Below are 12,972 nucleotides of genomic sequence, written 5' to 3'. Positions count from 1 at the left end.
ATTTGACTGAGTCTGGCATCAAGGAACCCTAATTAAACTGGAGTCAATGGGAATCGGGGGAAAACTCCCCGCTGGTTGGAGTCATACTGAGCACAAAGGAAGATGGTTGTGATTGTTGGAAGTCAATCTTCTCAGCCCCAGGACATAGCTTTAGGAGTTCCTCAGGGTACTGTCCTAGGCCCTATCATCTTCAGCTGCTTCATCAATGATCTTTCTTCAATCATAAGGTCAGAAGTGGGGATGCTCGCTCATGATTGCACAATGTTCAGCACCATTCACGATGCTCAGGATACTGAAGCAGTCCATGTAGGAATGCAGCAAGCCCTGGATAATATCCAGGTTTGGGCTGATAAATGACAAGTTACATCCGCACACACAAGTGCCGGGCAATGACCATCTCCAATAAGAGAGAAACCAATCATCTCCCCTTGACATTCAATAGCATTACTATCACTGAAGCCCTGACTATCAATATCCTGGGGGTCACCATTGACCAGAAACTGAACTGGAGCAGCCATATAAATACTGTGGCTACAAGAGCAGTTCAGAGGCTGGGAATTCTGTGGTGAGTAACTCATCTCCTGACTCCCCAAAGCCTGTCCACCATCTACAAGGCGTAAGTCAGGAGTGTGATGGAATACTCTCCACTTTCCTGGATGAGTGCAGCGCCAACAACACTCAAGAAGCTCAACACCATCCAGGACAAAGCAGCTCATTTTATTGTCATCCCATCCACCACCTTCAACATTCACTCCCTGCACCACTGACGCACAGTGGCACCAGTGTGTACCATCTACAAGAGGCACTGCAGCAATGCACCAAGGCTCCTTCGAAAGCACCTTCCAAACCCGCGACCTCTGCCACCTACAAGGACAAGGGCAGCAAATGCATGGGAACACCACCACCTGCAAGTTCCCCTGCAAGTCACACACCATCCTGACTTGGAAATATATCATCGTTCCTTCACTGTCACTGGGTCAAAATCTTGAAACTCCCTTCCTAACAGCACTGTGGGTGTACCTACACCTTAAGAACTGCATACACCAGGTGGACTGCAGCTGTTCAAGAAGCCAGCTCACCACCACCTTCTCAAGAGCAATTAGGGATGGGCAATAAATGCTGGCCTAGCCAGTGACGCCCACATCCTGTGAAAGAATAAGAAAGGAACATTTTCAAGGACAGCTGTAAAGGTATAATCAGTGTGAAAGTGCACATCCAAATTAGGCCTGATGCAAAACCAGTATATTGCAAGGTTAGGCCGGTTCCTTATGCACTCAAAACCCAGATAGGAGAGAAACTAAAGAAACTTGAGAAGAATAGAGTGCTCATGAAAACTGATCACAATGATTTGACAATCCCAATTGTAGTAGTGCCCAAGTCAGACAAAACTGCAAGATTTTAGGGGACGATAAAGTCACAAGAAACCAGGTAGTGGATGATAAGCAGTATCCACTACTGACCTCTCAAGATTTGTGTGCAGAGTTAGCGGGATCCACGTTATTCACAAAATTGGATTTGTCCCACATTTATGCACAGCTCAATGTAGGTCTAGGGAGTCAGCAGTATCTCACAATAAACACACACGTGGGGTTCTACTCCTACACGAAGCTGCCTATGATGTGAAATCTTCTCCAGAAACCTTCCAAGCTACAACGGATAAGATTTTGCAAGGTGTGCTGCATTGCTGGTGCAATCAGGATGATGTGTTGATTGCGCCTGCAACAGAGGAAGAGAATCTTTAAGTGTTGGACAAAGTGTTAAAAAGGCTCAATGATCACAATGTGAAACTGAAAAGGAGAAGGTGTGCTTTTGTGCCATCTGAGGTAGTATACCTTGACTTGAAAGTTAATGAAAAAGGACTACAGCCAGTGAAGGAAAAGATAGAGGCTATAGTCAATGCCCCAAAGCCCATAGATGTGTCTGAGCTGAGAGCTTTTCTAGGCATGGTTCAATACTACTTGCAATTTCTGCCTGAGCTTACAATGGTGTTAGCTCCACTACATGGCTTGTTGAAGAAAGATATGAAATGGGAATGGACTAAAGCACAACAAGATGCTGATGATGCATGTAAGAGAAGCTTGACCAGTGATGTATTACTCGTTCATTATGATACAAATCATGACCTGAGCTAGCATGTGACACTTCAATCTATGGAGTTGGAGCAGTGATCAGTCACGTCATGGATGATGGTCAAGAGAAGCCCATAGCATTTGCGTTACCTATGCTGGCCAAGATTGAACACAGCTTTGCACAGATAGAAAAGGAAGCAACTGGAATTAACTTTGGAATCAAAAAGTTTCATCAGTTTTTGTTGGGTAGAAACTTATTGCTAGTAACCGATCATAAACCCTAATAGCTATTCTGGAACCATAGTCATCAATACTGATGATGGCAACATCAAAGATTCAGCAGTGGGTCATACCTCTCTCACAGTACTATTACAACATATTGAATGTCACAGGTCGAAGGAGAATGCTATCGCCGACGCACTGTTGCTTTCGCCACGTGAAGACCCAGAAGTAGGATATGAAGGTGCAATCTTCACAATAGGAGTATTAGATGATGACTTTCCAATCAATCCAACTGCAATTAAACTGAAACTCAAAGACTCAGTGTTGAAAAGGTCTACGAACAGACATTGAATGGATGGACAGAATTTGACCAGTGTACAGACGAGGAACTGAAACCATTCCACAATCGTCGCAATGAGTTGTCATGTGAATCAGGATGCATTAAGTGGGGTCATAAAATGGTAATACCTAGTTCTTTGAGACATAGGGTTATGGCAGAAGACACAAGAATATTCAGTATGAAATCCAGAGCTAGACGTTTTGTTTATTGGCCTGGTCTAGACAGTGATCTAGAATCATTGGTTAGCAAATGTATTATATGCCAAAACTATAGAAGTATCCTGGATAAAACTCCTTTGCAATCGTGGCTATGGTTGAACCAACTATTTCAAAGCGTTCATGTAGACTTTTGTGAGAAGGAAAATGAAAATTTCTTAGTATTCTTTGATAGCCACTCGAAGTGGATCGAAGTCGAGCACAAGAGTCAAAACACCAATGCTGAATGGACAATAGACGAGTTAAGGTCTACTTTTGCTTGTCATGGACTACCAGAGGAAATTGTCTCAGATAATGGTCCTCAATTTCATTCTGCTCCGTTTTAAAATTTCATGAAGCAAAATGATATTAGACATACCCTCACTAATTCTTATCCTCCGGCATCAGATGGAGCAGCTGAAAAATCTGTGAGGAAAAAACTGAGTGCAGATTGCAAGCAGAGTGTGGAGATACGAGTTTGGTGAGTGGTGAGTTCAGTGAAGGTGGGGTGGGGGAAGGGGGGAGAAGGTGCTCCTTTTTTCTACTTTTTTCACTCTCCAGTATTTGGTTCTTGCTTCGGTGCAGTGGAAGGAGCTTTAGTTTTAGAGATACAGCACTGAAACAGGCCCTTCAGCCCACCGAGTCTGTGCCGACCATCAACCGCCCATTTATACTAATCCTACACTAATTCCCTATTCCTACCACATCCCCACCTGTCCCTATATTTCCCTACCACCTACCTATACTAGGAGCAATTTATAATGGCTAATTAATCTATCAACCAGCATGTCTTTGGCATGTGGGAGGAAACCGGAGCAACTGGAGGAAACCCACGCAGACCCAGGGAGAACTTGCAAACTCCACACAGGCAGTACCCAGAATTGAACCCGGGTCGCTGGAGCTGTGAGGCTGCGGTGCTAACCACTGCGCCATCGTGCCGCCCTTGGTAAGCTATTCTACTTCTAATAAATAGGATGTTCCAGAGGGGTCAAGGACAGAATCAATTTGGCTAGAGCTAAGGAACAAAAAAGGTGCAGTTACATTGTTTGGTGTTGTCTATAGGCCACAAGATAGTGGGGAGGATGTGGAGGAACAAATTTGCAAGGAAATTACAGAAAGGTGCAAAAATTATCAGGTAATTATAATGGGGGACTTTAATTATCCAAATATAGACTGGGATAGTAGTAGTGTAAAGGGCAGTGAAGGGCAAGAGTTCCTAGAGTGTGTTCAGGAAAATTTTCTGCAGCAGTATGTTGCAAGACCAACGAGAAAGGAGGCACTGCTAGATCTGCTTCTTTAGAATGAGGTGGGCCAAGTGGATCAAGTAACAGTAGCAGAGCATTCAGGGGACAGTGATCATTGTATCATAAGGTTTAGGTTGACTATGGTAAAGGGCAAAGAATAATCCAGAGTAAGAATAATTAACTGGGGGAAGGCCAACTTCAACCGGATAAGAATGGAGCTGGGGCAAATAAATTGGGAGTCAAAAGTTGGCAGGAAAAGCAGTAGCTGAACAACGGGCTACCTTCAAAGACGAGATAGTTCGGGCACAGTCAAGGTATGTTCCTTCAAAGGGGAAAAGTAGGGAAAACAAATCCAGAGCTCCCTGGATGACAAAAGAGGTATTAAGATAAAGAAGAAAAAGTGTGCTTATGACAGATGCCGTGTAGAAAATACGACTGAGAACCAAGCTGAATATAGAAAGTCCAGAGGGGAAGTGAAAAAGCAAATAAGAGAAGCAAAGAGATAGCATGAAAAGAGACTGGCAGCTAGCATGAAAGGAAATCCCAAAGTTTTTTTATAGCCAAATAAATAGTAAAAGGGTGGGAAAAGGAGGAGTGGGGCTGATTAAGGACCATAAAGGGGATTTACACATGGAGACAGAGGGCATTGTTGAGGTATTAAATGAATACTTTGCATCTGTCTTTACCAAGGAAGAAGATGTAGCCCAGGCATTGTTAAAAGAGGAGGTAATTCAGACACTAGAAGAAATTAAAATTGATAAAGAGGATGAATAGATAGGCTGTCTGTACTTAAAGTGGATAAAGCACCATGACCGGATGAGATGCATCCAAGGATACTGAGGGAAGTGAGGATGGAAATCACAGAGGCACTGGCCATAATTTTTCAGTCTTCCTTAGACTTGAGGGTGGCACCAGAGGACTGGAGAATTGCAAACGTTACACCCTTGTTCAAAAAAGGGTGTAAAGATAAGCTCAAAAACTACTGGCAAGTCAATTTAACTTCGGTGGTGGGGAAACTTCTGGAAAAAAATAATTCAGGACAAAATTAATAGTCACATGGTCAAATGCGGGTTAATTAGGAAAGCCAGCATGGATTTCTTAAGAGAGAATCATGTTTAAATAACATGCTGGAGTTTTTTGAGGTGGTAACTGAGAGGGTTGATGAGGGCAATGCTGTTGATGTGGCGTACATGGACTTTCAAAAGGCATTTGATTCAGTGTCACACAACAGAACTGTGAGCAAACCTGTAGCTCATGAAATAAAAGGGACGATAGCAACATGGATCCGAAATTGGCTGAGTGACAGGAAACAAAGAATAGTGGTTAATGGATGTTTTTTTGGGCTGGAGGAAGATTTGTAGTGGAGTTCTCCAGGGATCAGTGTTGGGACACTTGCTTTTCCTGATATTTATTAATGACCTAGACCTTGGTGTACAGGGCACAATTTCAAAGTTACCAGGTGATATGGAACTTGGAAGCATTGTGAACTGTGAGGAGGATAGTGTCGAACTTCAAAAGGACATAGACAAGTTGGTGGCAGGGCAGACGGGTGGAGGATGAAGTTCAATGCAGAGAACTGTGAAGTGATTCATTTTGATAGGAAGAACATGGAGAGACAATGTAAAATAATGGGTACAATTCTAAAGGGGGTGCAGGAGCAGAGGGACCTAGGTGTATATGTGCATAAGTCATTGAAGGTGGCAGGACAGGTTGAGAGAGCAGTTAATAAAGCATACAGTATCCTGGGCTTTAATAATAGGAGCATAGATACAAGAGGAAAGAAGTTATGTTGAACTAGTGTAAGACACTAGTTCGGCCTCAGCTGGAGTATTGCATCCAGTTCTGGGTGCCACACGTTAGGAAAGACATGAGGGCATTGGAGAGAGTACAGAAAAGATCCAGGGATGAGGAATTTCAGTTATGAAGATAGATTGGTGAAGTTAGGACTGTTTTCCTTGGAGAAGAGAAGGCTGAGAGGTGATTTGATAGAGGTATTCAAAATCATAAGGGGTTTGGACAGAGTGCAGAGAAACTGTTCCCACTCGTGAAAGGATCGAGAACAAGAGGGCACAAATGTAAAGTATTTGGTAAGAGAGCAAAAGCAACATGAGGGAAAACTTTTTCATGCAGCAAATGGTTAAGGTCTGGAATGCGCTGCCTGAAAGTGTGGTGGAGGTAGGTTCAATTGAAGCATTCAAAAGGGACTAGGACTGTTATATGAAAGGGAGGAATGTGCAGGTTATGGAGAGAAGGCTGTGGAATGGAACTAAGTGAATTGCTTTTTTGGAGAGCTGGTGTGGACACGATGGGCCACATGGGCTCCTTCTGCATTATGATTCTGTGAGTTAAAAATGCACTCAAGAAACAAGTGCTACATGGGTGTTTAAATTTCTGTATGAAACAGCGGTTGGCTAATTTTCTGCTGAAGCATAGAACAACCCTAAACTATACTACAGGATATACACCTGCTGAGCTTTTGATGAAGAGAAGGTTAAGGACAAGTTTGAGTCTGGTCCTTCCTAACCTGACAGCTAAAGTTGAACACCGTTTCAAGCAGAGTTATCATGTTTGTGTTGAGTCTCCCTCAAAAGTCACGGAAGTGTGTGGGAAATGTAGTAGAAGTGTGTGGAACCAAAAGATGTTTGGTTGAGATTGATGGTAAAGTTAGAAAAGTCCATGTATATCACATGATCGCAGCAAGAGATGAACCAAACCATGAGCAGGATCCACTTGATCATTAGCTCATGCCAGAGTTTGGACCAGTTCAGAATTCAGTGGCTGAAGTATCAATTTTTGAGATAGGGACAAGATCTTCTCTAAATTCTGAACCTAATCCAAGCAGCCCAAAACCTGACTCGACACCAAAATCTGTAAGATCAGAAAGACTTTGTAAACCAGTTATTAAATTTGATTTGTAAATATAGTTCGTGTAGAGAAAAACACTTCTTTTGAATGGGAAAGCAGTGTTTTGTATTTGTATAATATGCTAATGATGTAAAGATGTCATATTATAAATAAACACTTCCTTGAATTGGTCATGTTGTGTGTCCATGTTGTCTGCTGGTGCCACCCAAATATATCACACTGCCTAACCATCCAAGTGACTCGTGAACCCCTCAACAGCAAAATATCCTTCTGATGGTATAATGGCCAATATTACAGAGTTTTATACAGTTTTTAAAAATTAGGTAATGCATTAAACAATCTTGGTGTTTACTGAACAGGATGTTAGGATGCTGCATTGGCCAGTTATAGCACACAAATAGTCACTGATGTGATAAATATAACGTGACTCTTCAAAATAACACCTTGCTGTCTTATCTATAGCAACATATTTTAGTTAACACTTACTTCTTTGGCTGTTTTTTCTGCCAGGTCATAAAAGTTAGTTTCCACCAGCCCAAATGCATACATTCCTTTCAAGTAGCTAAAGAGGAAGAGAACACAAGGTTATCAATACAAATCAGTGACTTTGAATTCTAGCATTTGGTCTCTTTAATAAACTCTTATTATGTTGTAACATGGTTGCTCTTCAGCTGCTTCCCAGTAATATGTGCGCTGAATGGAGGCCATTGATAGAAATAAAAATTAGGCGAGATGAAAAACAGATTGCTGACTCGCTAATATTCATTTTATACTATTGCACAAAGTTGAGATTTACCCCATTATGTTTGAAACTCACATGCACAACAACAACAAATTTATATAGCACCTGTATTATAGTAAAACCTCCCATGGCACTTCATAGAAGTGTGATAAAACAAAATTTGACACGGAGCCATGTAAGGAAACATTGGGACAGGTGATCAAAACTTGGTTAAACAGGTAGATTTTAAAGGAGCATCTTAAAGAAGCAGAGAGTGCTACAGAGGCAGAGAGGTTCAGGAAGAGAATTCCAGAGCTTACGGCTTTGACACCCAAAGGCTTGCCTTTGAATTGTGCCCACCTCGCTGCTCTCCTGCCTACCCACACCTCTGCCGCTGCTAATCGGATGGCGAGCGCACACCCTGGCTACTAATTGGCCTGCTCGTCAAAAACCATGCCAGCAGGACATGAGGTCAGGACCTGGAAATGCTCCAGAGGTCAGGGTCCCAACCCCAGAATGAAAATTCAGTCTTTGTTCCTGCTGAAAACTCTTTTCTCTCAGTACCAACTCCATTACACTCCCTGGTAACTGTCTGAACCTGAACCAGACTGTTCACAACATTGGTGTTGCATTTGACCTTGTGATGTGCATCCGACTACATATCCGTGCCACTACTAAGATCGCCTATTTCGACCCCTATAACATCACTCAACTCCATCCCTTCCTCAGCTCATCCATGCCAGTTACTTCTAGACTTGACTAATCTAATGCACTCCTGGCCGGCCTCTGGCATTCTACCCTGCGGAACCTTGAGGTCATCCAAAACTCTACTGCCTGGGTCCTAGCTCATACCAAGTCCCATTAAACCATTACCCCTGCTCACTGACCTACACTGCTTCCTGATTAAGCAATGCCTCGATTTTTAAATTCTCATGTTGTTTTCAAGTCACCCTTCCCTACCTCTGTAATCTCCTCCAGCCCCACAACCCTTCTGGATATCTGCACTCCTCTAATTCTGGCACCCGGAGCATTCCCAATTCTAATCGTTCCATCATTGGTGGCCATGCCTTCATCTGTCATGGCCCTAAACTCGGGATTTCCCTCCAACCTCTTCGTCCCTCCACCTCTTTCTCCTCCTTTAAGACGCTCCTTAACACCTACCTCTTTGAACAAGCTTTTGGTCGTTTGCCCTAGTATTTCCTTATGTGACTCAGTATCAAATTTGGTTTATAATGTTCCTTTGAAGCACCTTGGGAGGTTTTTTTTTACATTAAAGGGGCTATATAAATACAAGTTGCTGCTGTGGTTAAGATGCAACTCTTTGTGACATGGCATCTTGGACCATCTACCTGGTATACAATACCGTTAGATAGTCTGAGCTTGCTAAAGTTCTTCGAGGATGCATTCTTCTCTCGCATCTTTCACCAGGCCCTTTGAGTAATGTACACAGCACTGCCACATTCTGCAAGGTCTGGTGCACTGGAGCATCAAAAAAGGGGAAATAAATGTGACACAATCCCCTTGTAGCCATTTCATGCAGCAGCACTGCATCTGCTTTGCCAAAGCTTTGATGCTTTGTCACTTGCCTACAGACACCCCTTGTGCCTCAATTTTTTAAATAAAAATCTTTGGCATTTTTGTGACTGATGGAGGCATGAAGGTCTAGTCCCAATAGATTGTGCCAAGACTGGAATATTTACACAGAGGACATCCTCCATTGTGTTATGTGGCATCACCAAGTGAGACAGACTAAGATCAAAACTAACAGCTCAAAACTGGGTATCTATGAGGCAATGCCAATTTTAGATAAGAGAAAATGTTTCTGCTTACTGCATTTTAAAAACAGGAAACCAAATAGATCGGAGATCAAAATAACCATCTACTTCTTCAGTCAAAAACAAGACAAAGCAAAGCAATTCAAATTTTCTGTCATGTTAGATGATGAATGGAGGTGGTCATTAATGAGAGGAAGGAACAGATTGGAACATGGGAACAAGATGAGGCCATTCTGCCCCCAAGCCTGTTCCACTCAGGGACTGAATGGAAAGAGGACAGAGCCTGAATGAAACACTCAGCTGGTCAGGTAGCATTACTACCCTTTGTTAGAACTGCTGCAATGTCAATCCTGTACATTCTTTGCTCCTCGGTTGCTGCCTGATCTGCTGAGTGTTTCTAGCAAGCTTTATTTTCATTACAGATTTCCAGTATCTGCAGTATTTTGCTTTTGTTTTAGAGCCTGAGAACACCTGAAGTTAATTAAAAAGTCAGAAAATGAACCAATTATAGTACAGACAGTAGCGACTTAATGGACTTGATGGAAACCAAAGGATGGTATGATCGATAGACTTCTTTGTCGCAATAGTGACAACTGCTGTGGAGCAACGAGAATAATCAAAAGCACATCTACCTCTGGGGCAGTCCAAAGAGCAAGTTGCTGAATTTCAAATCCACCATCATTGTTTGTGGAGACGTCTTTCTAGCCTTTCTCCCGGCTCAACCAAGCCACATGGCTGGGTAACTACTAAAAAATTGCTGGCGCAATATTTTCTGATGACATTTTCTGATACTAAGATCATCTACCTACCCATAAAGGGGAATTTGTGGTGTCCAGTGAGGAAGGACCCGTGCAATGCTGTCTCTTAACTGTTGCTGGTGACCCAGATAAAAGTAGGTATCGTGAGCCAGCTTCAATGCTAGCATATCAATTGGTTGATACAAAAGGATCTCCTCCCACAGGTTACATGCTTTTGGAAGAGACCTAAAGAATATAAATGGATGTTAGTATGAACCTCATTCTAAATCATATAAATTATTTTTCTTGATCAGTGCAAGATATTAAATTCATTTTGAATGTTTTTAACAAATTTTCACCTGAAACTTGAGACATGGGCTAATTTTTATGATTTCCAGGAATCATATGATTTTGACTTTACAATCCTCTTTCAGCTGAGTATAGAAACAAGGGGGGAATTTACCCAGGGGTTCTCCCACTTGCTGCTTTTCCCCCAAGGTTTTCGCAGCTCATTCACCTTTTACAGTGGATGAATGGGAGAACCCTCACAGAAATTCACCACTGGTCTATGATGTGCTCTGTAGTAATTTCTTTTATGGTTTTGCCAGGTACACCATGGAAAATAAGTCAATCAGTATCTATGTTTACAAATGGCATTTATTTACTGTCCCAAAACCATCACTTCTTGTCATCTTTGAGGAACTGAGTAAGGTTTTAGATCAACATTTCAAGGTCAATGTTCATTATGAAATTTCCTATCTCAACAAGGGGAAGGTAGATAAACACATGAGGGAGAAAGGAATTGAAAGTTATGCTGATAGGGTGAGATGAAGAGAGGTGGAAAGCACACGCACCAGCAAGAAACAATGAGGCCAAATGGCCTATTTTTGTGCTGTACACCATGTAATCAGCAATCCTAATTTTGGCCTCAATCCAATCGGGGATGATGTGGTACCTCCTCTGTCTCTCCCCTTGCTGTTTACCTTTCATTACCTGTACTTGTCAATCCCTTGCTGCAGCCTACCGTTACCAACTCTACAGGATCATCCAGGAATTAAAGGTTAATGTCCTGGACAATAAGTGACCCTGGAGGAAAATCACAGAGACTCAAAAAATGTTTTTTCCCCACTTTCTTTGAACACTTGTTTGTTAGTTCCAAAAATATTGAAGATGTGAAAAAAAGGGTGTTTGACTGGTTGGGGCAACTAGTCATGTAATAAAAATTCCAGTAATACATCTAACTAGAGTTGGCCAATGTAGCTGCTGTCTTTGAACTTTGGGTTTGGGGCCTGGTTTGCTATTTCCCCTTCTCTATATCCATGTAGTTTCTTGCAATTTTTGTCTGCCTACAATTTTTTATGGCCATGTTGGATCTTTAGCCTGTCTTCAAGTCATGGCCCAGTTGCAGGCAAGTCTGAAATTTCCCATCCATCTGTATTGCCAGCCTCAGTCCCTGGCCCCACTCTCAAATCAGTATCAGCCCTTTGCCTGGCCCCATCTCAATGATGCTCTCAAATTTCTCAAGCCTGCTCCAAAGTTTCCTACTTATACATTCGACCCTATACCTTGGGCCCATCCCTGCACTCTGAATTTTCTTTATCTTCTTCCACTTGAGTTTTGGATCTCGAGCTCCAGTCCCAGGCCAGAATATTTTTTTCAGCTCATTTTTTAAACCTCCAACACATGCATCTTCATTCCCAACATACTTTAAGCCCCCAGTTTTAGTTCTTTTAAAAATAATTTTTCACCTGTTCTAACTAACCCTCAATTCTCCCTTTTGCTTTAAATAGTATTTACTTCTTTAACTCTCCATTCTACCACTTGTTTCAGTTTTTTGCTCCTCTTCTGCCTTCAGTTCAAATTTTTATTTTGACTTTGCGTCCACTGATTATATGAAATCCCTTTCTGCGTTATTAGAGTTACTTGCAATTCTTTCTTTCCTTGGTCCTCATAATTCCCAAATTTCAGTTCCCCTATCACTTAATCTTCTCAAACATCTCTCCCCATCTTTGTTTCCCAATGCCTTTCCTCACTATCTATTTGTTCTCCCCAGCTCACTGGAGCTCCCAGCCCACTTCTAGCTGCTGCACGGTTTCATTGGCCCCGATCCTTTCAGCTAATTTGCATTACACTATTGTAAAACCAGCAAAGTACCAAGAAGAGAAAGAGATGGGGAGAAGAGCAATGGGAGCTGAGATGGGGAAACGCACAGAAAGTTTAGGAAATTATAGGGAGGAGTAGGGGATAAGGAAATAGAGGATAGATTGGCAAATATGAGAAGTGGAGAGTGGGAAGGGAAGGGGAACAGATTAAAATGGGAAGAGAGTGAGGAAAGTGGGGATGGGAAAGGGGAATGGAGGGGAAAGAGCAGAAAAGAAAAGAAAGCCTTTTGCAAGGAGAGGTGGAAGGGAAACCACAGCAGCGAGTGGGAAAGGGTGAAGAGACATATTCATGGGTTTTAGGGCAACAAGATACATTAACACTGTGTCATAGAGTGATACAGCACTGAAACAGGCCCTTCGGCCCACCGAGTCTGTGCCGACCAACAACCACCCATTTATACTCATCCTACATTAATCCCATATTCCCAACCACATCCCCACCATTCTCCTACCACCTACCTACACTAGGGGCAATTTACATTGGCCAATTTACCTATCAACCTGCAAATCTTTGGCTGTGGGAGGAAACTGGAGCACCCACCGGAAACCCACGCGGTCACAGGGAGAACTTGCAAACTCCGCACAGGCAGTACCCAGAACCGAACCCAAGTCGCTGGAGCTGTGTGGCTGCGGTGCTAACACT

At 42.5% G+C, this 12,972-nt stretch overlaps 1 protein-coding gene across 3 annotated transcripts in view; it reads right to left on the bottom strand.

The window, feature by feature from the left end:
* Positions 1 to 12,972, bottom strand: part of LOC137379639 (tetratricopeptide repeat protein 38-like) — a 194,469-nt gene that overhangs the window by 50,158 nt on the left and 131,339 nt on the right. For all 3 annotated transcript variants that reach the window (XM_068050754.1, XM_068050755.1, XM_068050753.1), the window contains 2 exons: positions 10,240 to 10,413; positions 7,421 to 7,496 (listed from right to left, as the gene is read on the bottom strand). In XM_068050754.1, coding sequence (XP_067906855.1) covers positions 7,421 to 7,496; positions 10,240 to 10,413 — 250 coding nt within the window. The remainder of the gene's footprint in view (positions 1 to 7,420; positions 7,497 to 10,239; positions 10,414 to 12,972) is intronic.

The sequence above is a fragment of the Heterodontus francisci genome, chromosome 18, assembly GCF_036365525.1.
Source record: "Heterodontus francisci isolate sHetFra1 chromosome 18, sHetFra1.hap1, whole genome shotgun sequence".
NCBI classification, from domain to species: domain Eukaryota; kingdom Metazoa; phylum Chordata; class Chondrichthyes; order Heterodontiformes; family Heterodontidae; genus Heterodontus; species Heterodontus francisci.
This window is presented reverse-complemented; position numbering and strand designations above follow the sequence as displayed.